Raw genomic sequence first — 16,383 nt, forward strand, 5'->3', positions numbered from 1 at the left:
AGAGCTGGGGTTGTTCAGCCTGAAGAGATGGCTCTGAAGAGACCTTATAATGGCCTTCCAGTCCCTACAGGGGGCTACAAAAGAGATGCGGAGGGACTATTTGTGAGGGAGTGGAGCGACAGGACGAGGGGTACCGGTTTTCAATTGAAAGAGGGGAGATTTAGATTAGATCTCAGGAAGAAATTCTTTGCTGTGAGGGTGGTGAGACACTGGAACAGGTTGCCCAGAGAAGCTGTGGCTGCCCCATCCCTGGAGGGGTTCAAGGCCAGGCTGGATGGGGCTTTGAGCAACCTGCTCTGGTGGGAGGTGTCCCTGCCCAGGGCAGGGGGTTGGAACTGGATGATCTTTAAGGTCCCTTCCAACTCTAACCATTCTGTGATTCTATGATTCTAATTATTAGTCTGTTTTCTTTATGAGGGAAAAGATGACCACAGGTATATCTTTAGTTCATGGACAAAGCAACAGCTGGTCCATAACTAACTGTAGGTATTCAGATGCTGAAAAAAGCTAAATTGGCTTTTGGTAATTAGTGGAATGCATTCCACCGACTGATTTAAGATTTTTCTCAGCTCAGTTATCTAGGTGTGCTCCACCATGCAACATGTAAGCAAGTGCAAAAGAAGACTGAAAATAAGTGACCAAAAAGTACTTAAGAGATCTTATTTGAATATAGTCATATCATAACATCTCTTCATTTCTAAAACTAGCACCCACTAGTGATGGGGTAGCTCAGTCTCACCTTTATAAATGACAAAATTTTGTATAAGCTTAAAATTAATCAAAAAGGAACTTAAAGGCCTAATAGTTACAGACTTAGAGGCAAGATTTCCTCATGCTCCTATTCAAAGCTGTATTAAACATACATGAGAAAAGACAGAAAGTCAGTCAGAACATTATTTTTTTTTAATTATTTATCATGCAAAGTTTGTTTCCTTGTTGGTTTTTTTTAATGTAAATACTTAAAGTGTTCAGAAATTTGAGGAGTTTCCAGACTGTTAAGACAAGGATATAAGTTAAAATGTCCTATCTTTACTTGCAGGGATGGCATACTGTTTTACTATACTATTTTACTGGGTTACTATTAAGCCTAGCAATTGCTCGATTAGTTTTCTCAAAATGCAGATATGTTAAATATTCCCCCACTCTAAAGAATAAATGGGCACTGTGTTTAGATACCAATACACACATCAGTATCTTGCACACATTGTAAGTTTACAGCAGACTAGAATTGACATTTTGCAACAGTTTACTCAAATGTTTGTAACGGTACACATTTAATGCAATATACCTCACTAAACCATAGGAGTCAGTAGCAATGTAGAAAAACAAACAAAACCCTCAATACAGGCTTACCTTCTGTTCTGAATTCTCATAAAACACCAGCCCAAAATAGTCCTTTTCCAGTAAATTGAGATGTTCACACACTTTGTCAAACAGCACTTGGCCTTTTGCTCTTTTCTGAAAAAAAAAGAAGAACGAGTACTATCAGTAAATGAGTAAAATCCTTAGTTACAGGTACTGTAAATCAGTGGTATTAGGAAAATTTTAAGTGTCAATAAAATAGATTATAATACTGTAAGCTTTCCTATGACACACTGTTCACCACATTTTGAAAGCTATACGTATCACCGACAAAAATAAAGACATTTCAATTTTTATCAGTTCATCAAAAAAATTGACTTGAATGCACAAGGAAAATTCAGCATCTGAACTGATTTAAATATTTTGCACCGTTAAGTGTCACTAAGTAGTTCTTAAATTAGTTTTGCTGCATCTTTATTTTTAAAATAACTGAAGGCTCCTTCATTTGAGCCAACTCAAATGACCAGACCAGTAGAAGGAGCCCACAAAGGTAAGGAGAGCATAAGCAACATGTCCAACTCTCTATACTGCAGAGGTTTTGAGGGGCAGAAAATAAGATAAGAGGGCTGCCTTCTATCTGTAGATTTATGAACTCTCTCAGTACCCAGGAAATCCATCGGATACTCAAAAATAAAAACCAGTCTTACAGTGTATTCTTCCGCAAAATAGTATTTGTGGAAGTCAGTAACCAAAAAAGAAAAAGAAAATCACATTTTTACTTGTAGTTAGTTTCAATATTGTAGCCTGCTAATTTAAAGTAGTAATTGAAGACTGACAATCATTTTAACACACTCTTAAATGCTTGCTGCAGCTCAGCATTGCAACAGCTTAAGCAAATAAAAATTAGTCCTGAAGTTTTTATGGTTGTTCTTGTACCTGGAGTTGGGAAGGTAAATGAGGGCGCCCCGTATCTCCCTGGTGCTGGTAATGAAAAGTGCTTCTGTGCGCCAGGTTTTAGGGAAAAGATTTGTTGTAGTGAAGATGGCAGCGGAGAGGAGACAAAGTTTTAGAGCAGACGGCTCACAACACAGACTCAGGGCTGGGGAAGATTGTGGAATTTCTTTCCACAGCTAAAAGTCGAATATGCATGGCACGCAGCCGCCCGGGTTCAACCAGCTCCTTCGTGGCTGCTCTGCTATTTGTGGCATTCATCAATGAGGCCACAACATGGCATTTTCAGAGGCCTGGGCAGCTGAAAGGAATTTTTGCAGTTGCTTATCCTACGGATTTCAGTGGATGCCATGCACCGCTGCGATTCCACAGAAACGCCATCAACGGGGCCTGCGTAGGCCCGGGTGACACTGCAGCCATTGTCCCCGGCAGCAGAGGCCTCGCGACGGGCCCCAGCTCGGCTCCACCGTGTACGACGGCGGGGAGAAAGGAAGGTACAGCGCTGAGCAAATAGCCAAGGCTTTGTTGTTCTGCTCCCCGAGAATCCAAAGCTTTATTTATTCGAGATTGCATCGTTCAGCGGTCCCAAAGATGAGAAAGTTTTTCAAGGAAACACTTATAAAATGAGCACAGTTTGTAGCCCGAGCATTGCAGATGGAACTCGAGTCACTTTCGATACAGGGAGTTGTTTGGAACTTTTAGAGATTTTACTTGTCAGAAAGACAGATGACTTATTTCACCTAGCAGGTTGAAGTAACCACTTAGTTTTCTTAACAGCCTCACCTTCAGCTTAATAAAAAAATCAGCAATATAGAGAGGAGCTAAATTGAAAACAGGGAAAGTATAAGCAAGAGAGAGTTTGAAGAATCTCAGCCTGCTTAGATGTGTCTAATAAATATAATTTTTCTCCTTAAGTCATTGTGCACTTCAATGATCACACCTTGCAAAGGCAAGGTCCAGGTATGCATTTCCTTTCAGTAAAGGAAATATACAAATTAGTGCAGAAATAATCTATGCTGTCATTAAGTCCGTATCAGGAGTCACATGCCAATTAGGTAGCTTTTTATAAAGTTCATAAACTAAAAAACACAGTTAATTTCAAGTCTTTGACATACAGAAACATAAAGCAGCCAAATTTACAGGAAACATATTAGTATAACAATCAAATATTGCCCAGTCTCTTTTAAGGAAGTCATAGTCAACACAGAGCTTGAATACCCTGGCAATGTCCACTGTATCTTTAAAGATCTTTTTGTAAGTTTACGGCTCTTGCACATAAGGAAAAACATCACAAACTTGCCCTGAAGACCAAGTTATGTTAGTCTACATTCTAGGCAGCAGCACAATACAAAGAAGTTATAGCATCAGAAAGTGACATTTATAGAGCTCTGTTGTGAATTCAAAAGCATAAGAAGCCTCTCAGTATCAGCAACGGTCCTCATTATAAAATCCTACTTGCAAAATTAAAAGACTCCTAGTTCTTTAATGTTTTGGCTTATATTGTGATATAGTTTTAAAAATCTACAAAAGTATTTAATTTGCAAAACCAAACTTTTCAAGTGCAATTTTTTTTGTAATCCCTTTGGGGACAGCCATTACTACACAGCTTAAATTATACGGTAACATCATTTTTCTGGAAAACCCCACGATCCTAGAAGAGTGTCTCTAAACAAGAACTGAAGTTACATAGAGAAGACAACTGCTGTGATTCAGACATTTCAGAAGTTAGAAACTGTTTAACACGAGCAGGGGACTCTAAGAAGACAGCATCATGGTTTGCACTGTTTAATGTCACTCTTTAAAATGGATTCTATTTTTTTTTCTACCAGCTGGTTGAGGTGTCAAGTGATAGTCATAACCAAGATGTAAAATGATAATTGCTAACCTTGTATATACATGTATAGATATACATTTATGTACATATATATGTGTACAGCAAACGTCAGCACCGAAAACAAGGAAATCTCCTTGTTTTGGATTCTAATGCTGAAATGCCAGTAAAAGCTTAAGTCCATACTCAGCCCCCCCAAGAGAAGAGCATACTCAGCCCAGCTGTACAAAGAGGCTGAGAAGAAGTGAGGACAGTAGTTTAAAACACGACAGTACTCAGAACAGCAGTATATTTCTATATTGCCCCAAGTTATGCTTTTTGTTTTTTTGAAGTGGACATAGGAAGAACATACGTAACCAAGGTTATTCCAGTACTGATTCCACCTCTGTATTTAGACACCTCAGATGCCACCTCATAATACAACTTCATAAAACCTGGGGTAACACGGTTTCAGTCCTTTACCTCCTTCTCACAAAGAGAGCAAACTAAAGCAAAGCCGTTGCAACAAACATACAGAATGGAAATATCTATGCAGTTGGGAATTAGAATAGGATATTATGGATCTGTTTGGCTATAAAAGAGTTGCCAGCTACAAATGCAATATAAACACTAGTGATGCTCCTCAGGGCTACCAGTTCTGTTCAATATTTTGATCAGTGATCTGGATGCTGGAGTTGAATACACCATTAGAAAGTTTGCTGATGATACCAAACTTGGAGGTGCTGTTGCCTCTCAAAGGGCAAGAAGCCCTGCAGAGGGATCTAGATAGTTTGGAGCCTCGGGCCATCACCAGTGGCATGAAATTCAAAAAGAACAAGCACCAGGTTCTGCACCTGGAGCGGAGCAATACCCTGCAGAATGGGATCTAGGGATGCAGGTTCAATATGAGTGCTGTGGTTGACACACATGAGGGACGGGATGATACAGAGGAACCTGGGCAAGCTCGAGAAGTGGACCTGTGCAAACCTCATGAGGTTCAACAAGGCCAAGCGCAGGGCCCTGCATGTGGGTTGGGGCAACCCCTGGTATCAATACAGCCTAGAGGATGAAGGGATCGAGAGCAGCACTACCAAGAAGGACTTGGGGGTACTGGTGGAAGAAAAGCTGGGCACAAGCTGACATCTCTGCTCTCACAGCCCAGAATGCCAACTGCATCCTGGGCTGCATCAAGAGAACCATGGTCAGCAGCGTGAGGGAGGTGATTCTCCCCCTCTACTCCACTCTGAGACCCCACCTGGGGTACGCCATCCACCTCTGGAGCCCCCACCACAAGAAGGACATGGACAATATACCATTAACAACAAGCTTTACTTTTGGTCAGCCCTGAATTGGTCAGGCAGTTGGACCAGATGATCACTGCAGGTCTCTTCTAACTGAAAAACATTCTCTACTCTATTCTCCTTCCTACCTCCTCCTTTCCCTATCAGTACCTGCTGAGGGAATCTCTGATGACATTTTTTCCCAGCCCTGCACTAGCAAGAGGGATTGAATGTGAAATTGAATCATATCCCATCCTAGGCACGGGCTCTGTCCCTTGGTGGGAAGGAGGTGTGTACCTTCTGATGGGGGTGAGAGCTGTGGATCATCTTGAGATAATTCAACCACCTGAACAAATGGTTGCAGTGATGCCAGGGGTGAAAGAAAGAGGTTTGGTTCCCTCTGCATGTACTTTGTAGAGAGCAGGTTTTGGCTTTGAGATGACTTCACACATAAACATTACTTTCACTGGTGCCTGCTGAATCTGGACTAGTACTTTTAAAAAGTGTCAAATTTAATGTCATACCTATTTTTCTTTTTCTAAATAAAAGATGCTGCACTTTAAAACAGACCACTTAGGTTTATTCAAACACTGGTCTACACATCTCGGCAGTCAGGAAATAAAGATTTGCAAATCAAAACTCAAAACCAATTAAACATCAGTTTCGTATCAAGTTAATTCAGACTTTTCTTAATTCAGGGTTAAAAACTGATCTTAATTGTACATTAAGCAAACATATTTTTACTTTGTATTAGCAAACCGTAAGTAACCATAGAACCTCTGTCAACTCCAATATATTTCACTTGTTCATACGTGCATAAAATACGGTCAATGCTGGCATCTTTTAAATGCTTTTTTGTTATAAATATTTAATTAGAACACTGACTGCAGTAAACAAACTCAATAGGATCTTCATTTGCTTCTAACCAGTAATCATTATGCAGTTAGGACTTCTTCTTGTTGCTTTAAACTGAGTTATCCCTTACTAAAACCCAGATTATATACAAAGCAGAAAATCTGAACAAGCTTTTATCCCAGATCTCAGATTTAATGACAAAATTTCCTCTCAACTACCTAAGACACCGTAGAACAACAGGGGGAAAAAAAGCCAAGTTGATTCCCCTCCCCCCCGCAATGAAAGCAAGAGGCACATGCAGATCACCCTAAAAGACCAATAATCTCACAATTATCGATTGTCAATCATCAGGACGGGAGGAGGTTAGAATTATGTCATATGCGGTGCTAAAAAAAATTTAAAAATTGCTTCTAGAAATTAAATCTCAAACATTCCAACAGTCTGCTCACTCAAGCTAATAAAACTCAACTGCCATTACATCTCACAAATATTACAATACTGAATGATGAATCTAAGTTATTTTACCCTTTCATATGTTTCCGTCATTTCAAGTAAGCACAAAGATTCAGTCATTTACAATTTTTGGCAAATACCCCTGAATATCTTTCATCCTCACGTACTTTGACAAGTCTCTCTGACACACTTAGGTGTTGTTACCCCTGTAAGTGAACTGAACTCCCTTTAAATGAAGTAATAAAAGGTAATTGAAAGTTTCTAACAGTTCACAGCCTGTGAAAGTTGTTTTAAGTCATGCTCCTCCAGAACTATTCAAACAATAGTTTCTTCCTTTTTCCTCCTCTCCAGGTATTCACGCTTTACTCTGAGGAGTCTGAGGCTATGTGGACATTATCTCTAGGAGTTACAGTAGTTTAAAGGTATTAATTTCATTTAATTTACTCAATTGCTCATGCTCTATAGGTATGCACATATTGTCTACACATAACATCTTCTTTAGTATAGTATTTCCATACAACATTATTTCATAATATATTTCCGAAGTTTCCTTGAGATAAAGGGCTTCGGACATTTTTACTTTAACGTTATTGAATGCAGAAAATCAATCTGTTAACGTGGAACCTGTGGATTTAAGGAACTGTATTCATTTTAGACTAAAAGTTAAAGGGCTTAAATATAACAGTTCAATGGAGGTCATTTTGCTTCCTTATGAAACTTTAATGTTCCCAAAAACCAAAATAAAGCAAGTTTGAAGAGCAGCTGGTATCAAGAGTTCATAACACTACTCCAACTTAAAGTTTTTCATTCCTCAGAACAAGTAGCCACGATACAAAAGTCATTTACAGACCAGAGACACATATTTTATGAACTATTCAAGATACCAACACAGAGATGCTGATGGTAGAATAGACTGCAGTTCATTTCTGGGGGGGGCGGGAATCAAAGACCATGAAACCCTACAGTAAGAATTTCAAATTACAGTGAACTGAGGAATAGGTTTCACCTGGTACAAGGCTTAGCTTCATTCTGCTGACAGGTCATGGACTTTTCTGGGCAATAGTGGAGCACCTTAAATGTTCTATCTACAGTGGGATTCAGACAAGCATATTTGGAGAAGCTATACTCAAGAAAAAAAAAAAAAAATCCTCTAAACCAGGTCCTTCAAATTTGCCTCTACAAAAGCAAAGTAATAAAACGACAAAGACAGATGAGAAAAAAACCTAAAGGAAATAATCACAAAAGAAGATGAAATATCTGTTTAAACAGTTCTGTAGAAAGAATTATTGACTTAAAGTTCAAACTGGCAAGTTGACACCTGTCAGAAGAGGTCTATTGAGACAGAATGAAGAGTTTAAGGGCAAAAGAACAGATTACTCCCAGAGGTAATAAATTAATTTACAAAGTAACTCTCAAAAAAGAGAAATATCTGAGAGGTGCTTTATGTTGGAAGCCAAACATCAACCATGTCAGGCGCGCCCTGGGCAACAGGAAAGACATGCAAAAACAGGCCAGAAGAAATAATTCCGTTGTCAAACAACACTAGGTGGCTGCAAAAAAAAAAAAAAAAAAAAAAAAAGAACTGAAAGCAATTATCAATATACAAAGTAAGTAGCAACGAAACAAGAAGGGTACAAATCTACTTACAGAAGCATTTGATGCCAAATTTTGAACTACAAAATAACAGCATCAAATTATAGTCATCTGAACTGGTTTGTGTTCCCCACAAACAATTTCATATAAAAGCTTCCTATTTCAACATGCTAAAGCTATTTCTTTTTTCCTATCTGAGCATCTCCTATGAATTTCTATTCTGTGGCACCTGCCAACAAATGACACAACATGTCAGAGAGAAGACACACACAGGAATTGCTTTCAGAAACACCTTGCCATAGAAACCATTTTTTCACAGAATGATGTAGAGTTCAAAGGGACCTCCGGAGATCATCCAGTCCAACCCCCTGCCAGAGCAGGGTCACCCAGAGCAGGTCCCACAGGAACGTGTCCAGGTGGGTTTGGAATGTCTCCAGAGATGGAGACTCCACCACCTCTCTGGGCAGCCTCTTCCAGGGCTCTGCCACCCTCACAGGAAAGAAGTTCCTCCTCATGTTGAGATGGAACTTCTTATGTTCAAGTTTGTGCCCGTTCCCTCTTGTCCTGTCCCTGGGCACCACTGGAAAAAGACTGGCCCCATCCTCCTGACACCCACCCTTTCAGTGTTTATAGGCGTTGATCAGATCCCCCCTCAGTCTTCTCTTCTCCAGACTAAAAAGACCCAAGTCCCTCAGCCTTTCCTCATCAGAGAGATGCTCCAGGCCCCTCATCATCTTTGTGGACCTCTGCTGTACCCTCTCCAGCAGTTCCCTGTCCTTCTTGAACTGGGGAGCCCAGAACTGGACACAGTGCTCCAGATGGGGCCTCCCCAGGGCAGAGCAGAGGGGGAGGATGACCTCCCTCCACCTGCTGGTCACACTCTTCCTGATGCCCCCCAGGATGCCATTGGCCTTCTTGGCCACAAGGGCACATTGCTGGCTCATGGTCATCCTGTTGTCCACCAGGACTCCTAGGTCTTTTTCCTCAGAGCTGCTCTCCAGCAGGTCAGCCCCAAACCTGTACTAATGCAGGGGGTTATTCCTTCCCAGAATTTTTCGTTTACTCTGAAGTGTTTCTCAATACATTCTGCATTTCACATATAAACATACTTTTTTAACAGAAAGGGCTTTGACTCAATATAGATTCCAAGAAAGTATCTTCTTATGCAGAAGTTACGTCGATTTAATTTTAACCAGACTTTATATTGTAATCAATCCCAACGTTACTCATACGATACAAGCTGAGTTGCACATGTACCTAATCCATTCAAAGTAAATTAAAATAATTCCAGTGAGACCAAAGTGCACATCCATGGACATTTTGTACTAAGTTTATAATTGTAATACATTTATCATTTGTGCTAAGTTGTGGGGTTTTTTTGATAGTACATAGATTCCGAGTTCCTTATATCCTCCCAAAATTCAACTCCTTCTGGAAGATTCCAGGAAAAAACCAAAACCAGGCAGAGTAACATGATGTACGATTCCCTTATGCAAAACTTACTTTTATCTGTGCCCTTTTCAGTCGATGATAATGAAGCATCAACCCTTGCTTACCAGGGCATAGGGATAAGAAGCCCTAGAACACTCCCATTTTTCCTCTATAAGGAGGAATTACTTTTACATTGGTATTTCACAATGCACTTGTGAAACTCCATGACCAAACCAAATCCCAGAACATCTTCACAATAGTTACTTAGCTACAAAACCAAAACAAACACAAAAACAAATCAAAGAACAGAAGAGCTCGAAAGATCCCACAACCTACTTACTGACCCTGTCTACTGGTTGCTGTCACACAAAGAGGCATTTTCACCTCTTATTCCAGCCCTGGAAAGTCAAAGTGACTAATTCTACTGGGGTGGGAGAGGAAGATGCTCGGGGAAAAAAAAGATTCATGTGAATCATCTGCAACTAAACCTATATTTTCTCCCCAAATCTAACACTACTGTTTGTTAAAAGATGGTTTTGTCGTTTAGTATTACAGTGCAGAAATCTTACCCTAAAGCAGCTAAATCAAGGCCACTCAAAAAACCAAAAGGCAACTTCTTCCTGAATGTGTGGCCAGACTAGCAGGAGCTTTATCTTCAGTGAGAAACTGCCAGCTTCTCAGGAACGATTACTTATGATGGCATGTGCAAGTAGTGGCAACTGCACGGAAATACCATTTCTGCTGCATATAATTCAATATTCTGTGCATAAAACAAGTTAAGAAATACTGCAAGAAAAATAACTTCAATGCATGTCAGTCTCAAGCATTCAGAATGCAAACACTTCAATATCAAGTATCATCTCCGAAGGAAAACTTTTGCAATTTATCTTTATTTATAGGTAATAACTCCCAGTCCGTTTAAGAAGTGTGTGTTACCAGAGGCCTAAGAAAGGCTCCCGTTGAACACAACACACATAAACATGACAGAGCCCTCCAAGATGGACCAGGCTGAAGACAGAACCTCACTAAGAGTTCCTGGGCTTCTTCATTACTCTCTCCAAGTGACGTTATCAAGAAACTCTGCAACAGAAATCTTAAAATAGGATGCGGAATGTATTCAGATATCTTCTGACTACTTCTAGTACCACAAAGAAGAGGCCTGGAGTAGTTTTTTGTGCAAACTGGACCTGGAGTTGGCAGGACATTTATTTTCCATCCTCCTCCACTTATCACATTTATTATGTGCACTCTTCAGAGTCCCATCACTTCCTCTTCCAGACTTACAAGGAAGAAGGAAGGAACTGAGGTACATGTATAAAATCACAGAATCACAGAATGGTAGGGGTCGGAAGGGACCTCTGGAGATCATCTAGTCCAATGCAGGGTCACCCAGAGCAGGCTGGACAGGAACGCATCCAGGCGGGTTTGGAATGTCTCCAGAGAAGGAGACTCCACCACCTCTCTGGGCAGCCTCTTCCAGGGCTCTGCCACCCTCAAAGTGAAGAAGTTCCTCCTCGTGCTTAGATGGAACTTCTTATGTACAAATTCTCCACAAAACTACCAACGCATTGTGGTTCTAATTCTCACTTAAAATTCTACTTGCTGTGGGTGTCATATTAGGTACCATTTTGCAGAACACCCTCAATCATGTCGTGTTGCTGGTCACATCTCTACCTTACTGAACCCATAAATGAAAATGATGACGTTCTAAATAACAGCCTTTATGGCCATAGAAAAGTCTCCTCACCTTACAGCCACCTCGTGTGACCAAAACAAATGGCAACGAGACAAATTCCACATTCCACATTAGAATCTGCCTTTGGTGCTGGAAGAACTTCCGAAAATATCACCTACACAAACCTGGAGATACAAAGCTAAACTCTTCTACAAATGCGGTTTTCAAGTGTTCGCAAAGTTTATCGGAATTACAAAATAGAATTAAGCAAATTTCAATGTGTCTTACAACAGACTGTCTGGAAGTGTGGTTTCCAAATTAAACTGTCCTACAAGGAACATTCTCTTCTTTCCAAGGGGACACCACATCCCAGTGTTAAATAAATAAGCTTATTTCAGGGGTATCCATCAGTCCAGTAGGAAATAGGGAGTTTCTGGTTAAAACAATTCCCAACCCTTCAGAAGGCGTGCCTGAAGAAGTCACCCAGTTTATAATAGTCGGTGCTGCATCTTGTATGGGCAAAAGTGATTAAAATTGAACTTTCTAATAGAGAAAAACCTCTCTCACCTTAGTCCTGAAGAGACTAGCATCTTTCTGGACAGTACTGCCCTGAAGTAATCTGCTAAATACTACTTACTACCTTACTCATAAAAATTTTCATAATAAATCAAATTAAAGGTAATTTAACTAAAGTAACATTTGGAGTGCAACTTTTTTCCTCCTTTCATGTAATTACGTGTTTCATAATTTAATCTTGATCTAAAATATTAAACAACTACTATTTGACGTAGAACTTGGACACTATGATCAGACTGAAAGTATGTATATGTTCAAAGGATATTAAAGCCATAAAACCCAAGAAGCTATTTTTCATTTAGCTCACAATCCCTATTTCAGTTAGCAATTTTAAGTCAGTTTTAACAGATAAATATATACAGTATCTAACCCAGTGATTTGCAGTTGTAATGACATGAAAATTTGGATCTAGAACATAACTTTAAATACAAATATGCATTTTATACCTGTAACAGAATTTTTCTTGGAAGCAAACTTTTTTTTTTTTCCAAACTTTAGTTCTCCAGCTGAGGTAACTTTAAAAAAAATAAACAAACCAGTGAACTCAAGACAACTTTATTAGTGCATGTGACCTTCAAGAAAACCTTAATCTTTTGTAAAAAAATCAAGTTTGAGCTGTCAGACTATTCCCATTGAAAGGATCTATACATTGCATTTTATCTTTTTTGCTACTGTACCTCAGAATGCATTTTTAAGGATATACTTATAAGGTGTTAAAGGTGAAATTTTAAAATGAAATGTTAACTGGCCCTTAATGATAGTGATGCAAATGTAACACTGTAATGAGGTCATTAGACATGCAAAAATGTATTTGTTAAACTCTCGGTGAAACGAAAGCAAATTTTCTCGATAAATAAAAAGAGCTCTTTATGATGAGATTTGATGCCTTACCTCCAGGTCACAGCTGAATTCCGTGCCATCCAGGAGCATCACTTTGCACTGCACAGTTTTACTTTTCTTAGGAGACTTCTGGGGAATGTTTTCTGGTTTCATTTCAGCTGTCTGCACTTCTTTTGTCTCCCTTTTTTCTTCTTGATTTTCTTCCTTCTCCTCTGCAACTTTCTCTACTTCCATTTCTTTACCGTCTTTGGCAGGCTACAGAAAATACAGGGAAACAACGACTGAAATTCAGGAAGGTGGGTATTTTTAACTTGTTCATTTCTTTTATAAGCTACTAATAAATAAGATGTTAAGCTTTCATTAAAGTTATGCACATACTGGAATCACAATAACCAATGTAAGCATTAACATCTTCCTTTGGGGCCAGATATTGCTCTCAAACCACTGAGGGTACCTTTTTTTCTTTCTTTTTTCTGATTTTTTTTTTCTTTCTTTCTTTGAAATTAGCTTTTTTTTTTTAATGTTTCATTGGCTTTTTTTTCCCCTAAGAGAAACAAATTTAACAAGAAGCTCCAGGAATTATACAAAACTAAAAACCAGTGTTTATGAAAGTGAAGATATACAGAATCACAGAATGGTGGAGGTTCAAAGGGACCTCTTGAGATCATCTAGTCTAATGCCCCCAGGGACCCTCTATCCAGGACTATATCCCAGTTGGGTTTTGAATATTATCACATCTTATCAATGTGATAAGATTCCCCTTCACCTTTCACTCCTCCAGGATGAACAATATCAGCTCACTCAGCCCTTCCTCATATGAAAGATTCTCTATGCCCTTAATATGATCCTCTGTGCCCTTAGTCATCTTTGCCACCCTAGAAGGGAGGTTTGACTGTTAAGGTTGCAACTTTTCAGAAAGCAAGACTCTGGAACTCAGCACCAACCTCCCAGGATGAATCACTAAGGACAATGAGCACAAGCATGGTTTCTATGTAAAGGATAACAAAAACCGAGATGATAAGGACGCAGAGATTTGTTACTCGTGGTTAAGTCACGAAGGAGGTCTTCCTGAGATCCAATGGCTTCAGAGACAAAGCTGACTCAAGAAGCTTCTCCTTTTATCCTTGCTCATTTCTACCACAATGAGACAGTTTGATGTTCCTTTGAACTATGCCAAAGAGTGAGGTTACACTAAAATTATGCATCTAGAAAAACTGAAGTGAGAAGTGGTCTGGAACCTGCTACGCTCCTCACAACTCTATCAACCCAACTGCACACGAGTCCAGTGCAGTCATTTTTTCCCCCAATATGATCCTAACAATGAATTATATGAACCTAACAACGATGCCCAGGGCAGTGGTTGAGGCACCATCCCTGGAGGTATTCAAAAAACGGGTTGACATAGTGCTTAGTGACATGGGTTAGTGATGGTTTTTATCAGAGTTAAGTTGATGGTTGGACTAGATGATCTTAAAGGCCCCTTCCGGCCTAGACAATTCTATGATCCTTACATGAATTATGTAAATCATGAATCAGGTCTCATTAAAATGACTCCAAAGCACCCATTCTCCTTCCCACACGTACCTGTGTTTCAGCACTACTAACGGAGCGTTTTTCCTCCTTGTCGTCTGCTTTCGCATTATGCTGATTTTCGGCCAACGCTTCTTCTAAGCTCTTTTTTGGCTGAGCCGCCCCCTCTGGTGTCTGGCACTCACTTTCTTCAACTACTCCTTCTTCCCCTGGGGGCTTTTTCTTGGTCTCATCTTTGGGCTCTGCCAAGGTGTAGGATTTTTGTTTCTTAAGCCAGGGGGGAAGGAAACGAGAAATACCCTTGCTTTCAGGTGAAGCTTTTTCCTTTTTCTGGCTGCTTGGACTACTTTGGCTAGTTGGTGCTGGGGCAGAGGATGGGTCTTGAGCTCCTTCAGAGGATGTTTCCCTGGACTTTTGATTTACTGGAGTCTCTGATGCTTCTTCAGGCTTGTCCTTGGCTTTATCTGGTCCCAGCTGCTCAGAATCTTTCTTTACTTCAGTCTCTGAGCCAACTTCAGTTGTCATTGTCAGAACTTACGCTAAAAACAGCAACAATAGAAAGAGTTTTGTTATGTAGCATTATTACTTTTACTGACACATTATTTGCAATAATTTGTAGTAATAATCTACAAGAGTTTCTAAATTAAACTTACCAGGGTTAAAGAAATACTTCTTTTCAAATGCATAGCTCACAAGTAAAGCCAGTAAGCTAAAACGTAAAGATTTTCAAAAATACTACTCTAGAGAGATAGATCCACCAATATGTTCCTTCTCCTTGATAGAAATGTGAGCGTACCTTTACTCTTAGACCTAACATAACTCTTCCAAACTCCTCCTCATCCACACCTCTTCAGCAAAGAAACAACCAGTAGGTTTACAGTTGACAGTACCAGGAGCAGACATTGATTTTAGACGGGAAGTCACAGCTTCAGCATTTAAGTTTTAGTTTATAGTCAAATCTGTTGCATTTAAAGTTAAGGGTGTATTTTCACAATTCCCTTATCTTAGTCCACAGTGAACCAGTGGTGGGGATGAAGGAAAAGGAATGAGCAAGATTCCCAAACAATAGGGAAAAAGGATGGTGAGCATGATACTGAGTATAAAAAGAATTAGAAATTGTAAGACAGTGATACTGTTGAAATTACTACTAATGCTACGAAGGATACTTTTTTTTTTTCAAAGTAAGATTGGGTTCTTAATCATGAGTTTACACTGATCAACATAAAATCATGCATAACTCTTATACTCTGACCACCTCTGCCTGCGCTTCCTTCAGTGAAATTAAAGACAAATCATAACACTGTAAGAACAGGATATGCGACATTAATCTTTAATTTAAAAATTATTTGCTATTTCTTGAAAAAATATTAACTAGAATAAACAAATTGTGTTAGCTGTGCGGCACTGGATTTGACTGCATTACTTTAAAAATGTAATATAACTAATTCTCCCAATTTGTTGAAGTGAGCCAGCAAAAATAAGCACACCAGGGCCCAACAAACGAAGTTTAAAATGGTTAGATCACATTAGAAGCCACCGATATTTATTTACAGCCTTCTTCAAACAATTAGTTTTAAACTGCTGGTCTGTTTGTCTGGCCTGAAGGTTAGCAGGTTATTTACAATTACATTTATAACTTCATTCTAGCACAACAAACTTTATTAACAGCTTTATTAATATTTGTGTAAGTATTATTTCTCAGAGACGACAGGCCTCTGAAAGGCAGGTCCCATTTGACTAGCTCTTGAGATTACAGAATTTGCTATTTCAAGCCACATATTAGTATGCTAATTTAAAGTATGAAGTTTTAAAGGTGCTACTAGTCAATTACATTTTGCTATCACCTTCAGATCTTACACAGAATTGCTGCTGTTCTTTCCTAATGGTAGGTGTCAATCTTAAAAATAATACTACTAATAATACTGTAAAAGTTTATTATCAAAATGAACAATACATAGAAAACAAAAATCAACTTTCCCTGAGAGAAAAATCCAAATTTCTTCTGATCAGAGAACAGCGATCCTCTCTGCTTTATAAAGTCAAAATGGACTTCTCATTATTAATTGGTGATTTCTTCTCATGCATCT

The 16,383-nt window shown here is 39.2% G+C and overlaps 1 protein-coding gene across 2 annotated transcripts in view; it reads right to left on the bottom strand.

Moving 5' to 3' along the window:
* The window catches only part of EPB41L2 (erythrocyte membrane protein band 4.1 like 2), a 111,276-nt gene that overhangs the window by 54,645 nt on the left and 40,248 nt on the right, over positions 1-16,383 (bottom strand). For both annotated transcript variants that reach the window (XM_074144631.1, XM_074144633.1), the window contains 3 exons: positions 14,351-14,835; positions 12,818-13,021; positions 1,354-1,458 (listed from right to left, as the gene is read on the bottom strand). In XM_074144631.1, coding sequence (XP_074000732.1) covers positions 1,354-1,458; positions 12,818-13,021; positions 14,351-14,821 — 780 coding nt within the window. In that variant the 5' untranslated portion in view covers positions 14,822-14,835. The remainder of the gene's footprint in view (positions 1-1,353; positions 1,459-12,817; positions 13,022-14,350; positions 14,836-16,383) is intronic.

This window comes from Numenius arquata, chromosome 2 (genome assembly GCF_964106895.1).
Source record: "Numenius arquata chromosome 2, bNumArq3.hap1.1, whole genome shotgun sequence".
NCBI lineage: Eukaryota > Metazoa > Chordata > Aves > Charadriiformes > Scolopacidae > Numenius > Numenius arquata.